The 15,937-nt window shown below is 42.6% G+C and overlaps 1 protein-coding gene across 1 annotated transcript in view; it reads left to right on the top strand.

The window, feature by feature from the left end:
- The first annotated feature begins 364 nt into the window (after positions 1-364).
- c8b (complement component 8, beta polypeptide) overlaps positions 365-15,937 on the top strand; it is a 49,379-nt gene continuing 33,806 nt past the window's right edge. The window contains exons 1-2 of the mRNA XM_010886899.3: positions 365-666; positions 14,734-15,318. Coding sequence (XP_010885201.2) covers positions 15,228-15,318 — 91 coding nt within the window. The 5' untranslated portion in view covers positions 365-666; positions 14,734-15,227. The remainder of the gene's footprint in view (positions 667-14,733; positions 15,319-15,937) is intronic.

Here is a 15,937-nt window from a genome sequence, read left to right as displayed (position 1 = left end):
AAGAGCTCTACCAAGCTAAGTGAGGTTGATATCTGCCCTGACTGATGGCAGTCAACATTACAACATCAGGCTGTAAGCATTTACTTTAGATCTGGGTGCTGGGAGCTCTGTTGAATAAGAACTTGAAGTCCATGGGCAACTGGTCTTCTGCCCCCCCCCCCCCCCCCCCCTTTTATTTTTGTGAAATGTTTAATCTTCTTCCCCTCCCCCCTCCTCCACCAATCCCCCTTTCTACATTATTCTCTGTGCATTTTAATTTTTTCAGTCACCGGGGGCCCACTTTCCCCGCCCACTCCCCTCGTTTTTGCTTGAAACTAGAATAGCGGAGCCAAGAAATAGTTAATCCGGGGCTGCTTCTATATGATTGGCCGCTGTACACAGCGCTTGAGCCACCTTGAATGGGAAACAGGGGTAACTAGGCAACTTCAACGGCGGTAAAAAAAAAATTCAAGAAAAGAAGACTAGGTCCATGAAGCGCAGAAATTGTAAAATTGTCGAAAAATTACAGGCGACCCAAAGTGATTTTATACCGTGCGTGGCTGGCAAATGGAATTACCAATGGATTGTTTTTTTCAGAGAGGAAAGCAGAGCGCGTAAATGAACGGCAACCTGATTTGGATTAAAACGGTTAAACGGGACATTTCAGAATTGCCGACATATGAAAGGGTAAGTGTCAGATCTGTAGTGAAGATGTTTTCTTTTGTATTTTACTAATAAGTTCGGGATAGGTTTTTTAATGAAAAAGAGCTTGCCAACACGTTTTCCCCCTTGATTTCTGATGATTGTTCTTACAAGTGAATATATAGGTAGGTTACGGAATGATCATGAATAATTTTTTTAATCAGTGTATTTTTGGAAATCTAATGTTTTATTACGGTAGCGTCGGCCTACATACCGGATTCTCTGTTAACGGGTGCTAGTCTTTAATAATATTGCACAGATCAACATTTTCGTAGTCTATATTCATTTTTGTTTGAAAGTTGTGTGACTCATATCCTTTTTTAGAACGACGGGATAATTTTAGGGTTAGGTTTATATTTGGGGGAACACACACACCATCCCGGTCCGGAACCCTGTCGGAATTAAAAGCACTCTTCAAATCATCAGGCTCTCTAAACGCCTCACGGAGAACGTTTCCCCGTTGATTTAATATGTGATTAGGCTATAGAAAATATAGCTGATATTTCACATATGGCTTGTGTTAAACTACGTAGGTTAACCTCGTTGCCGTTCAAGCTTTAGGTTTCGGACAAAATGCACACAACTCACTAGCCCAACGGTCTCGGAATGCATCCTTTCGAATTGGGATGCTGAGTGCGGTAGCCTACCTGTAGAGGGGCGCGAGGCGCTTCGTAGGCTTACGTGAGATCTCTAAATCTCTGCGGGAAATCAGAGTCTAAATGAGGTCTGCTAATCACGATTCAAGTTCATGGTTCATTGCGGTGAAAAGTATTGATGGCTGCAGGAGCTTTGATGCGCGTGGGGGTGTCTGCTGCGTCACCGCGTCAAATTGCACCTCCCAATTTATGGTCTAGCGCAGCTCGAGTCTTGTCCGGGGGGTGGAGTGGAGATGTTTAATTTAGATTTCGTTAAAATGAAATTAAACAGGATTCCATCATGCATTTAACCAGAACTTTTAATGATTGCCCTGCGGTAGTTATTAATGTTCCATTTATAGGCACATACATTGACAAGTGCGAAACTCAACCAGGCATTTTCTTCTGAAAAAATGAACCTATGCACCCACCCACCCATCTTTCTGTCTAGCACTTGAATCAGCAGTGACTTCAGCGTAATTGTTCGTTGGAGTATCTCTAACCATTTACTACATGGATCAGACTGCCATAGAAAGTTAACGAATCTGTACAGTATGGTGCTTTGTGATGTCAGCATGAACAGTCAGTGGAGTTACTTACTCAACCAACGGTTCAACCAACCAACAGTTCAACCATCCATAGGAATAGAGGATTGAGGTTGGCGGTTATCAGACTTTCTCCTGACTGTTGGTAGCAGTGGTACAGACTGAATCCAGATGATAAGGACAAACGTGAACAACAAGGTGATTTATTGGCTGTGAGGCCTGAGGCCCTGTTTACGGTATGGTTCCAGTGTTTATCCACAAATACCAGGGTCAGATTTGAAACCCTCTAGGCTAGGTCAGGTCAGGGTCCTTTCCTTTTTAATCTGCCAAACTAAGTAATCTCCTTAAAAAACGCTGAAGCAGTCTGAAGCTGAAGCAGTCTGAAGCAGTCTGAAGCAGTCTGGTCCCCCCCCCCCCAAACAAACATACACACACCCTTCTGGTCTCTTCTGTTGAATGCAGCAGTCCCATGACAGTTTCTACTGGTGGGTTGTGAGGCTTAGATGGTATGGCACAAAAACATTGAAGAGCATTAACTTCTGCAGCAGGCAGCTCTTTGTTGCTCTCCCAGTGGAATCTATACTCGTAATTCAACTCCTGACAGTTAGACAGTAGAACCAGGGAGGGAGAATTGGAACCATTTTAGCAGATTAAGACTATAAGGCCTTTTCCCTATTCTGCAACTACTGTAAAACGACTAAGACTGAAATAGGATGTTATCTTTTCAGATTTCATGAACAACATAGCTCTACTGCTGGTTGTTTCTCTAGGAGCTACTCTAAATACTTGCTTTTTATTACACCTCTGCTTTCCCCCAGTGAAGTGATTCTTCCTTTATCCTGCTGAAAGTGTTCTTAAATCTTGTTTTCTCTTCTGCATTGTTGTGGAAGCATTACCTCAAACTGAACTCCCACAGGACTCCATCAAGCCCCTGAGGTGCTGCATCTTTAAGTGCAGTGCAAACACAGACACCAAAATGCAGGCCTGTATGAAGAGTGTTGTCGCTGCTGCCACCTAAATACTTCAGCACAACTTTATTCAGTGAGCTAGCCCAATTAAGACTGAGACGTCGTGCTCGTGTCCTTCACCCTTCCTACCATCAAAGGAGATTGTTTAGGGGACAGGTGGAAGGTAGGGGTGAACTGGAGGCGGCCATCTTAGAGATAATACAGAGGAGGTGTATTGTTGGGCTTTCAGGCTGGTGTTTGCTGTACCGTCATCATAGCCATTGTTCACTAACTGTTTTGTGGGAACCGCTGGACAGAGAAAGTGCCCTCGTTTTAATTTGTATTAAAAAGTGTGGTCATTAACTTCTTAAGATTTTGTTTTTTAATTTATTCTCCAAATCTGAAATTATTATTAATAACAGGGTCAGCGTTTTTTTCCGACTTGTAGCAAATCACTGTGTTGGACTGAAATGGCGTGGAAACACCGCAGTCATCCACTCTTTAATTGAGTAGACCAAAGAATAGGCATCCTCTCGTGATCCTGGTGAGCGGTGACTGGCTTGACCTGAAACATCTGGTGATGAGGGAGGGAGAGGGGAGTTAGTTGGTGGGTGTGTGAACCGCAGAGTCAAACCAACGGCGTCTGGCCAGTGTGGTGAGCCAGAAAAGCCTTCTCAGCCGTCACTCTGACCCACTCCGCTTCCAAGGGACTGCATGGCATCTTCAATGCATCACTGACACACACCCTCACCAGGGAGATGCAGCATGCCAAACCAATGAATCATTAAGGCTCAATTGGCTAGGAGGTGTGGAGCAGCTTGCCATATGCCTCCAGGTTTCCACGCAATCTGTACCACAGTTTATACTGTATCGCTGTACATCTGTGCTTTAGCCTACTTGGTTATATGGACCGTGATCTACCTTGCGGAGGAGGTTTGCTGACTTCCAGTTCATTGTCTGTATGCGTAAATTAAAACAAGTCAATTGGATGGAATGAGCTAGCCGCCTAGTCTTTGTATTGATATGAGCCGCCCACCCAGTCTCTGTAGTGAAATGAGTCACTGTAACCTTCAGCTCAACTGATGTAGGGCCAGTTGGCACCATGTATAATAGTCTTCCATTTATTGAAGTTTGAGTCTGTGGAGCTGCAGATAAATCTGAAGAGGGGGAGGGAAGGAGGGAGTCAAATGGAAGAGAGAGGCCTCTCTTCTCTGTATCTGCAATAAAGACTTCACTCCTCACTGCCAAGCAGATGCAGCATGTGGCTGCAGAGAGCTATCCATCCTCAAATCTAGTTTGCCTTATCAGTGTCAAGGTAACAGACTGACTCACCAAGATAAATGGAAGAAGATAGAGGTAGAGAAAAGCCCTTGAAGCACAGAATCAATAGTGTGCTGTAAACGTCAAGCAAAAGCAATACAACGTAGCCTATTTGTTGCATTAGTGATATGCATGTCAATGTGTTATGTGTGTGGGGACTGAGGTGAAATCCATTTCTGCTGCGGGTAGGTTTAGGTGATGAGGGAAGCTCGTCGTCAGAGTGGTTCTGACCCAGTTTTTCTATTCCAACACGTGCCGTTCCAACTTCAACTCCTCAAGCGTTTTCACCGCATTACCCAGAAACCCCATGTTCGTGTGACCCAATTTATCAAACACTCCTCGGTGTTCATCTGCTCTCACAGACGCACCGGAGCTATAGAGCTAGAGGAGCCTCCGTCAGTAGCAGAGCATTCATCACCTTTGAGGACTAAGGACTGTACAGTTTCATCAATGTGGCCCTCCAGTCCCAAACCCCCTCAGGCTAAAGTAGTACTTGGTAAGTGGTTGAATCATGTGGCAGTGGTAGTAGTTAGATGAAGTGGCCTGTGTGTGTTTGTGTGTTCTGGTGTACTGGTACCAGGGCAAACAGGCTTAGAACCAATATTCTAAAGTAAAACCAATCAGTTTTAGCTATAGCTTAACTCATCGTATCCCAACTATCGTTCCCACATTGAAACATTTTATAATCCTTTGTTGTTGTTTTTTTACATTGGTCCACATGATGCGGAGTAGATTGGAAAAGGGTCTGAAAATGCCATATTGACTCAGTGCTGTTATAATTAAATGCCTGGTTTGAAATCTGTTTTCTGACTTCAGTTCTGGTGACCTCTCTGTAAGGTTTGAATGCTCTGTTACACACGTGTGTCCTCTGTAGCAGAGGTTTAACACTATGTCATGTGGCACATATTGGGGCCCTGGCCAGATATTATTGTCTGAAGAAGCACAACAGCACTGGAGCACTGGCAGTATAATTATGCCACAACATCATGTCAATGTCCTGCCCCACTTCATCTGATTCCAGCCCTTATAGATTCCTTCAACCCACCTCATCCCAAGCTATTGTCAAGATTTGGCTTTAGTTAATCGTTAAGCTATATCATATTTTCAAATAGTTGCTACTTGCCTGGCTGTGTGGACGTTTGTTCCAGCCCAGCACTAAGGCAATATTCTCCAGAGTTTGTGTTCATGAAGTGTCTCAGAGTGATCAGGTTCCTCTCGTCCATATAATCACACACGTTATGATCTAAAAGGCGTAACTAATCCAGACTGGAGATTCTTTTCTGAATTGACGACCAGACCTTGAGAGTTGGAGACCCTTGTTCTGAAGGCTTAACGTCTTTCACTGTACATTCTCTATGTGCCTGCCAGCTACTGTAACTAAATTACATGTTTCTAAAGGGGCTTGGCGGCTAGGAGATGTGTGAGTTTTTGACCTTGGCGGTGGCCATTGTAGCAACGGCAAGAATATTTCACTTATCATTAGCAGCATGATTAGCTGCCAATGGGCTGTAGTGTGGTTAAACCCTTAACTAATCTCCTGAGTGTGATAACATATGAGATTACAACAGTTTCACACCCAGTTTCACACCTCCCTGCCTGGCTCCATCCCTGCCTGGCTCCATACGTCTTGGTGCTCCGCAGCCTAATCACTCATGTGAGATTAATGAGCAACACTGAGGAGACGTTGAGGTGTGGTGGGAGCACAGCTAATTACTATAGCTAATATACATTTTTACATGTTAGCCGTTTAGCAGAAGCTCCTACCCGGACCATCCTACTGGAGCAATTAGGGTTAACTGTCTTGCTCAAGGACAGAATACTTTAAAAAAAAAAGTTTACTTTGACTTACATGCGTGTTTGTGTGCAGGAGGTCGTCCTCACCACATCAATACACAACTGAGATTGCTGAACGGTAAAGAGATATCAACCTACCCTCTAGGCAAATGATGCCAGCCAAACGTCCAACCTTGATTGATATTTGATTGTCTGTTATTGTGAATTCAATTTGAAGCCAGCCAAACCTTTAAACAGTTTTTGATTGAAAGCTGGTTTTGTTAAGGCAAGAAGCAATATGTTTCTTCACTTCATTATTGTCTATGTTTACTGGGGCTGCTTTCTTAGAAATGCAAAGACACAAATAGACAAGAAACAGACAAATGTCTATATTCATGGTTTTTCGCTGATTCAATTAAGAAGCCACATGATTACACTGATAAGGCAAAATGATCAGTCTTTTTCTGTGCCAATACTTTGTCGTACAGGATAGATCTCTTGGGGTGTTTGATTCTCCACAAATGAATTGTTTTGGTGTTGAAGTCTCTGAAAGCCACTATAAACAACACTGTGATGACATTGGTTAATTCTGGCCACAGTTGAGTTGAATCAGAGTTGGCTCGGATCACACATGTTTTATTGTATCCATGACCCTGTTGCAATTACAGGAATCACCTCTCAGCTATTTATTTAGTTCAGAGTGAAACACAGACAGAAAAAGAAGACTTAATGGTATCATTAATTACTAGCTGCATGAAATAATGACCGCGCTGAACTACTCCGGATTCTTTTGTAATGTTCAAAGGATTGTCTTCACAAAGAATCTCAACTCTTTTTCAAACCAAGGAAAAGAGGGGAGGCGGAAGGACAGAGAAGGACAGAGGTGGGAGAGAGAGATTTTAAGACAGAAAGAGGAGAGGGGGAGAGGAAGGATGGATTTAGATGGAGAGAGACTGGGACAAAGATACAGAGACAAAGAGACCAAGAAATACGGAGAAACAACGTGTGACAAAGAGGAAGAGGGAGATAGAGCAGAGGGAGAGAGGGACAGATAAAGGGGGGGGGCAGAGGGAGATTTGTTGTCTTGGCTTCATACGAGGTGGTTGAGTGTTCCTCCAGGCCTCCTCTTCTGGATCCGTCCCAGTTCTCTCCCACTGAATGTGCTAAATAGGCTGTTTGAACACACTGTTTAGACACTGAGACAGAGCACAACAACAGAGCAAATCAACAGTGAATTAAAGACTCCTCAGGGAAGCCATAGAGAGACATGGTAGTTGGAGCTTCCTATTGCCCAATTACTCATCACAGGCTTCTCTGGTCCAGCTTAACCTCACACAGACCAGCACAGCAGCTCACAGCTCAGCACATTGCCTGTATATGTAGACATTAGGAGACACGCCGGGAGTATTTGATTAAATACAATAAATATTTTCTTCAGACCTCTGTCATTTGCTTGGTTTATTACTGTCGCTAAGATGGTAGTTGATCAAAGTAATCATAAGAATATTTATGCAAGTGATGCTTTGCCATTGCAATACCAGTCACAGCCATACACAACTACTCTATATCGTTTTAATTTCAGATTCATGTCTTTGAATAGTGTGCCTGCTTTAAGTTTCTTATTTACATCACGTACCAGACTTGAAGTTCCCTCCTCTTCTCATCCATTAAATTGCCTCCTTTGTGCTCGAAGCTGGGCTGGTAAAAAGGCGGAGGGTTTTAGAGGGTAGACCCATTCTAACCCAGAGACCACCCATGCCTGGCCCTGTTGAAGTTGTGGCTAAGTGAGTGCACTGCTCCAAGGTTTATTTTGACATAAATCAGCGCAGCAAAGAAGCAACTGTGCCGCAAATACTAATTTAGTTTACCAGCTGTATCTAGTGAACCTAAAGCAATGGTGCCTCTAATTTCTATCAGAAGGCCAGTGAGTGTGCTGCCCCGTTCCAACACATGAACAGAACACAGCAGTATTATTGTGCACTTTCTCTCCGTCTCTCTTCTCCCTCACTTTGACCGTCGTGTCGTTTCGGTGGCCAGGCTCAGAGCTCTTCCGTCTTGTCAGGAATGAGGTTAACTAATGGGGCATGAAGGACCAGCCTGATATCAGAGGACAATTAGGCGATCAGTCCTCTCGGAGGCCAGACAGATGCTGATGTGGATCTCAGAGAACAGGAGGAGAAAATGTAAGCTTGTCTTCTTTTGGATTCCATCCAGCCGTGTAAATCTGTCTAATCGTTGGCACTGTTCAATCTGTCTGTTTTTACTTTCTTTAGCTTCGTCCAGAGCTATAAATATGGCTCTAAATATGGCTACATCTTATCAGTTTCACTTTAACACCTGGGTTAGGTTTGAGTAGATTGTTGGTAGAGTGGGTGCAGTGTACAATTCCATTGGTTTTATAAAGCCTGCTGAAGCATGTCGTTTTTGAGGGAAAACTAAAGTAACAAATGCATAGGCCCATAATGTTTTGATATTTACGTATCAACTGCTTTTGTATCTGAATGCACAAGGTTATATTAAAATTGTATTCAATAAAAATGTAATGTAGTCCTAATTAGCCTACCAGCAAAATACCAAATATATCCACCCAGATCTGACAATTTAAAACCTTGTTGTTATGGCACATAAAAGTGTAACCTCAAAGACCGCTGTGTGGCTCCTATAGAGCCGTTAACTAATTAGAAGTAGCTAATTAGCTATCCACCAGATGCAAATTATTTGTTATCTCATATTGGAGGCTATCAGACGCTTGTTAGGCCACCAGAGACTAGACTATCATTGATCAGGAGAGTGTGATAACGATTGATGAATCCATGGAGACTACTCTTGAAAATCTAGTAGATACTGGTTGAAGCCCAAAGATGAAACCCTAAAATATCACTGACACTTTAAAACATGTTATGGCCTTGATGTACTGCGAAGAGGTGTCTGATGGCTGGGACTGTCCTGGGTGACACAAGGAACCACAGCAGGATGAGTCCACCGGGCTGGCTCTAGCCCAGTCAGGTTGTGACAGTCCTGTCCCCATCCATAAGCCGGGGGGCGTTCTGTAACAAAGATGACCAGCGCTAGGTGCCAAAGCCAGTCTGTCGAACAAACGGCCCCTCCACCCCCAGGACATGGCAGCCGTGCCACTACAGCAACCAACACAGATAATCTGGGGACAGGCCTGGCCTGCTACACTGCACACATCAGCTACACATACAAACTAGCACAGGGTGGAGAGTGATGTCTGCTGTGGCTGGTATGAATAGAGGTCTAATAGGAAGTAGCTGCTGAGGAATCGTTTAGCCTTTGTTACCCATATGGAAGGTGGGTAGGGACTAATGTTATCATGCAAGCCTTTTGGTAGACTGAAGTTGGGCTTTAAAATGCTGCCACTATTAGAAAGTACAATCAGAGTGTGTCCAGGTTATATTTATGACCTGTGATGCTTGTTAAAATCTGCTACACATAAAGGACATTTTAATGTAATGATATATATTGAATTTAAAAGGATATTTAATAATAAATATCAACATATAATGTTATTTTCCGATGGTATTTGAAATTTACAATGCGTTATTTCAATCCCTCCATTGTGTTTGAAATGTTTCAGTATTAGGGGACAAGTATCATAATGTAAATATAAACATAACAATGTAAAAACCTAAAAACAAATCAACTTTCAATTACAATATGTTTGCAATTGTGTTTTCAATATGAATGGGACAATGCCCTAATATTGAAACACTGTATGTATGTGTCATACTGAATACCTTGAAAAAATAATAATTGTCCTCTCTGATAAAATGATTCTGAGCACATGACATTGTGTTCCATTTATGCAGCATAACAGGATATATGCCTGATACCCAAGAGTTCTGGCTTTGCCGTGATCTGACTCCCCCCACAAGAATCAATGGCTTACATAGTGATTGATGTTCTCAGTGTTACAGGGAGAGTTGTCATATTCCATCAGGCTTCCTTACTCATATGGCAAGTGGCTGTATTTGTTAGTTAATCCTGTTTTCATGGCAGTGGCAGAATCTTTGACAGGAGCAAACTATCCCCTGAGAATTATTTCATTTCTGCAGTGCCTCCTGAAAGTATTCAAACCCGTTCTCTTTCTCCACATTTTGTTGTGTTGTAGACTTAACTTTATAATTTATTAAAGAAATGTTTGGTAATCAATCTACACACAATACCCCATAATGACATAGCAAAAACACGATGATATAGCAAAAGAAAAAACTTAAATTTTGAATGTGAATAGTATTCAGACCATTTCTTCTGTACAAAGTGCCTTCGGCAGTGATTACAGCTTTTAGTCTCTACCAGTTTTGCACACCTGGGTTTGGGCTGTTTCTTCCATTCTTTTTTGTAGATCCGATTACGTTCGGACAGATTGGATGGGGAGTGTTGGTGAACTGCCATCTTCAGGTCTTACCACAAATGTTCAATGGGGTTCCGCCGAAGTCCAGGCGTTTGGCTGAACCACTCAAGGACCTTCACAGAAATGTGGTTGTCATGCTGAAAGTTGTCGCCCCAGTCTATGATCCTGTGCTTTCTGGGTCAGGTTTCCATAAAGGACCTCTCTGTACTTTGCTCCAATCATCCTGCCCTCAATCCTTCCCCCATATCATGATGCTCCTCCCATCATGCTTCACCATAGGGATGGTATTAGCCAGGTGATGAGCTGTGCCTTTTCTTTCCAGATGTTTTATTTGGCATTCAGACCTAATAATTTGATTTAGGCTTCATCTGAACAGAGAATATTTTTCCTTATGCTCTCAGTCCTTCAAAACGACATGTTGTGTGTCTTTTCTTCAGGAGTGACTTCTTTAAAGCCACACCAGAGAAAAGGCTTGATTCATGGAGTGCTGCATAGATGGTTGTCCTGGCAGGTTCTCCTGTCTCTGCAGAGAAACTCGGAAGCTCTGTTGGAGTGAACGTTGGGTTCTTGGTCACATAGTTTGGATGGATAGACAAACTAAGTGGATCGGTTACTTAGTTTGGCTGGATAGACAGCTTTAGGATGAGTCTTCATCTGAACAGTGATTGTGCCCATTGGTTTTCTGGGAACTTTCAATGCTTTGGCATTTTTTTTAATAACTTTCCTGAGATCTCAGAGGTCTAGGAAAAGTTCCTTGGACGTCATGGCTTTATTTTTGGCCAGACATGCACACTTTGAAGTGGGACCTTATGTAGACAGGTACATCTCTTTCTAAATCAACTGAATTTACCACAGGTGCACTCCAATCAAGTTGTAGAGACAATAATCAAGGATGATCAAGAGTTCAATCTGAATTGTAATGACAAAGGTCTGAATACCTACAGTGGATATAAAAATCTACACAACCCTGTGAAAATGCCAGGTTTTTGTGATGTAAAAGAATGAGACAAAGATAACCTTTTCCACTTTTAATGTAACCTATAATGTGAACAATTCAATTGAAAAACAAACTGAAATCTTTGAGAGGGAAAAATGAAAAATAAAAACCTTACAATAACCTGGTTGCATATGTGTGCACACCCTCTTATAACTGGGGATGTGGCTGTGTTCAGAATTAACCAATCACATTCAAACGCATATTAAATAGAAGTCATTACACACCTGCCATCATTTAAAGTGACTGATTCATCACAAATATCACAGCTGTTCTAGTAGGGTTTTCCTGACATGGCAAAAGCCATGGTCTGCAGAGAGCTTCCAAAGCATCAGAGGGATCTCATTGTTGAAAGATATCAGTCAGGATAAAGGTACCAAATAATTTCCAAAGCATTAGATATACCATGGAACACAGTGAAGACAGTCATCATCAAGGGGAGAAAATATGGCACAACAGAGACATTACCAAGAACTGGACGTCCCTCCAAAATTGATGAAAAGACGAGAAGAAAACTGGTCATAGAGGCTTCCAAGAGGCCTTCAGCAACATTAAAGGAACTGCAGGAATTTTTGGCAAGTACTGGCTGTGTGTTACATGTGACAACAATCGACCCGTAATCTTCATATGAATGGGCTATGGGGTAGGGTGGCAAGACAAAAGCCTTTTCTTACAAAGATAAACATTCAAGCCCGGCTGAAATTTGCAAAAACAAACATAAAGTCCCCCAAAAGCACAAAATAAGTTATGGTCTGATGAAACCAAGGTAGAACTTTTTGGCCGTAATTCCAAAAGTTATGTTTGGCGCAAAAACAACACTGCACATTACCCAAAGAACACCATACCCACAGTGAAGCATGGTGGTGGCAGCATCATCCTTTGGGGCTGTTTTTCTTCAGCTGGAACAGGAGCCTTAGGGTGGAGGGAATTATGAACAGTTCCAAACACCAGGCAATTTTGGCAACAAAACTTTCAGGAGTCCATTAGAAAGCTGAAGATGAAGAGGAAGTTCACCTTTCAGCACGACAACGACCCAAAGCACACATCCAAATCCACAAAACCATGGCTTCACCAGAAGAAGATTCAAGTTTTGGAATGGCCCTGCCAGAGCCCAGACCTGAATCCAATTGAACATCTGTGGGGTGATCTGAAGAGGGCTGTGCACAGGAGATGTCCTCGCATTCTGACAGATTTGGAGCGCTTTTGCAAAGACGAGTGGGCAAATATTGCCACGTCAAGATGTGCCATGCTAATAGACTCCTATCCAAAAAGACTGAGTGCTGTAATAAAATCAAAAGGTGCTTCAACAAAGTATTAGTTTAATGGTGTGCACACTTATGCAACCATGTTATTGTGAGTTTTTTATTTTCCCCCCTCAAAGATTTCAATTTTGTTTTTCAATTGAATTGTTCACGTTATAGGTCACATTAAAGGTGGAAAAAGTTATGACATGATTTATCTTTGTCTCATTCTTTACATCACAAGAACCTGGCATTTTAACAGGGGTGGGTAGACTTTTTATATCCACTGTATGTACATGTGATATTTCAATACATTTCTAAAATCTTGTTTTTGTTGTTATCGGGCATTTGGAATAGATTAATGTAATTTTTTAAATATATAAAATTATACTAAATTAAATGTTTAACACAACAAAATGAAGGGGTCTAAATACTTTCTGAAGGAACTGCATGTCTTACTCTCTGTCTTTCTCTCCAGCCTGTCTATCATTTATCTACACTGTATATCTATGTTACTTTCTCTCAGTTTTTCTCATCTCCTGAACTTGGTAAAGACCGGTGTATTGTAGACATGGAAATACATCTTTCAAATGAGAAACAAGAGAAATATATATGAGCCAAATGAATACATCAGGTAATTTCCTCTCCGGTCTTTGACAGCCTGACTCTTAACAGCTTACAGTGATGACACATACACACATACACGTATACACACACACAGATACACATTCATGATGCTCGTTAATTTTGACCCAAATCATAAGAGACACTGGAAGCTGTTAAAACTCAGTGCAGATTGTGTGTGTGTGTGTGAGGGAGAGGGCCTTTGTGTGTGCACATACTGTACATATGTGTTCCTTTTTTGCTTGTGTGTGTATGTGTGTGTGTGTGTGTGTGAGTGTGTGAGTGCGTGCTTTCATTTTCATGTGTATGTGTGACCTACATACCACGGGTTTAGAAAAGCAGTCATACATCACATAAAATTCCTCTTCTGTCGTCAAACTAATACAAAGGGGCATATCTCTCCCTCCTCCTCTAATGAAAATCATATTAAGATATGGTCCTTTGTGATGGGGAGGGAAAAAGCCTTCCCTTGTCTATTTTTTGACACTCTGAGGGTTTCATGTGAGAAGTACTTATGTAGATTGGCCTCCCGCTCGGACCAGGCGGTGTGACATTATCCGCCTCATAAGCGCACTTGAATGATTCCCCTGGTGAAATGCTTGCAGGGCGACAGTGAAATGCTCAGAGGCTGGGAGACACACCGGGCCAGACGTTTACACACTCACACGCAGAGGAACAGTAATGAGCAGGCTTGTTGCAGTAACCTGTTGTTCAAGGGGAAATGGAGTGGGATGTTTCTCTGGTGTGTGTCCTCACCTCCGAACAGTAGCAGGTCTGAGAACCTACCTGCAGCGTGAGAGGAGAGGAGAGGAGAGGAGAGAGGAGTGGAGGGGAGACACTTGCAATCATACAACTGTACAGTGTCATGGCAGACGCATATCCCCAATGCCATGTGAGATATTGAGAAGGACTGCTCTTTTTGAGGACAGACAGTGGAGGGAATGTCTATCTTTCCAACAATGAGCCATTACCATGCCAACCATATTGCCATTCTCTGTGCCAGCTTTGGCCTTGGCACCGCCCCCATGTTAGCAGTGGATGATTCAAGGGCATTAAGCAGGCTGGAGGTTCCAGTTCACACTGTGTGTGTGTGTGTGTGTGTTCCAATTCAATGCTGCCCATGCCAAGAGTCTCTCTCTCCACAGTTGTGCCATTCATCTGTTTTCTGCAGCTTCCTTTTCTGTCTACTTTGATAGAGAGCAAATGACAGGAAACACTGACCATACATGGTTGTATACGTTTGCAATCTGGGATTAGTATTGCGGGACAACAGCAGCCTGTGAAGGTATGAGACTGTAACTTTAAGAACAGTAGCAACCTTAGTGTTGTAGATGAAAACTACCATGTGATTGCAGACAAGATAATGACTACCTAGTTTAGTGATACATTTTCTGTCATTTTCGTGCTTTAATTATTGTCATATGGACTAATACTGGAATTGGTTTTTCATGTTGATTACTTGTGGCTAATTTCTTCCACGTGAATTAACAAACACACACACACGCATGCACATGAATTTCAGAGCAAGCACACATGTGCAAACACAGACACTGTCTTTAGCTAGTGCTAAATGTCTTTTCTGTCTTTTTAACTTCCAGTGCTAAATGAGGGAGAGAGCGATGGACAGGAGGACAGTCTGTGAAGTATCCTACCATGAAGGAGTAGCCATGCCATACCTGGACTAAAGAACAGTACGGGACAACAACCTGTGTTCCCTTTGAGGAACATTCACCAGTTACTAGTTGGATCTGCACTAACAAGCACCATGTCATTTTTGACATGGAACATGTAGCCACTATGTTAGAACTCATGTAAATCAGCTCTGTCAGAAGATATGATGGGCCTTCATTAAAAGAGATCAGAACTCATGTTGTGCTTTCTTCACTGAAGAGGAATACCACCAGGCTTCACCATGGACTTAGAGGAGAGCTCTGTCCTAGACCAGGAGAATAGGGCATTGTAGGCTCCGTCTCAGGCCTGGAGTAGGGGTAGTGGGTAGGGGACCAGTCCCTAGGAGGTTGCTAGCAGAGGAGTGATAACCCCATGGTGGATCTGCTGTGAGGAGGACTGAGGACAGGAAGGACCCGGGAGGATGTCATCAGCCGGAGGAGAGTCATCCAGCTCTGAGCTCCAAGCAGGGGTCAAAAGCAGCACACTGAGGAGGGAGTCCAGGAGGACCAAAGGTAAACATTCTGGATGCAAACACAGAAATGTCAATACAGTCCTACAGTACAATCATGTGGGCATACACCCACACCCACATATACAGTGGATATAAAAAGTCTACACACCCCTGTTAAAATGCCAGGTTCTTGTGATGTAAAAGAATGAGACAGAGATAAATCATGTCAAAACCTTTTCCACCTTTAATGTGACCTATAACGTGAACAGTTCAATTGAAAAACAAATTTAAGTCTTTGAGGGGGAAAAATAAAAAACAATAACCTGGTTTCAAGTGTGCACACCCTTAAACTAATACTTTGTTGAAGCACCTTTTGATTTTATTACAGCACTCAGTCTTTTTGGGTTGGAGTCTATTAGCATGGCACAACTTGATGTGGCAATATTTGCCCACTCGTCTTTGCAAAAGCGCTCCAAATCTGTCAGATTGCGAGGAAATCTCCTATGCACAGTCCTCTTCAGATCACCCCACCGATGTTCAACTGGATTCAGGTCTGGGCTCTGGCTGGGCCATTCCAAAACTTGAATCTTCTTCTGGTGAAGCCATGCTTTTGTGGATTTCGATATGTGCTTTGGGTCGTTGTAGTGCTGAAAGGTGAACTTCATCTTCATCTTGAGCTT

Source organism: Esox lucius, chromosome 3 (assembly GCF_011004845.1).
Source record: "Esox lucius isolate fEsoLuc1 chromosome 3, fEsoLuc1.pri, whole genome shotgun sequence".
Classification (NCBI taxonomy): domain Eukaryota; kingdom Metazoa; phylum Chordata; class Actinopteri; order Esociformes; family Esocidae; genus Esox; species Esox lucius.
The sequence above is the reverse complement of the archived record's forward strand: the minus strand, read 5'-3'. Positions and strand labels throughout refer to the sequence as shown.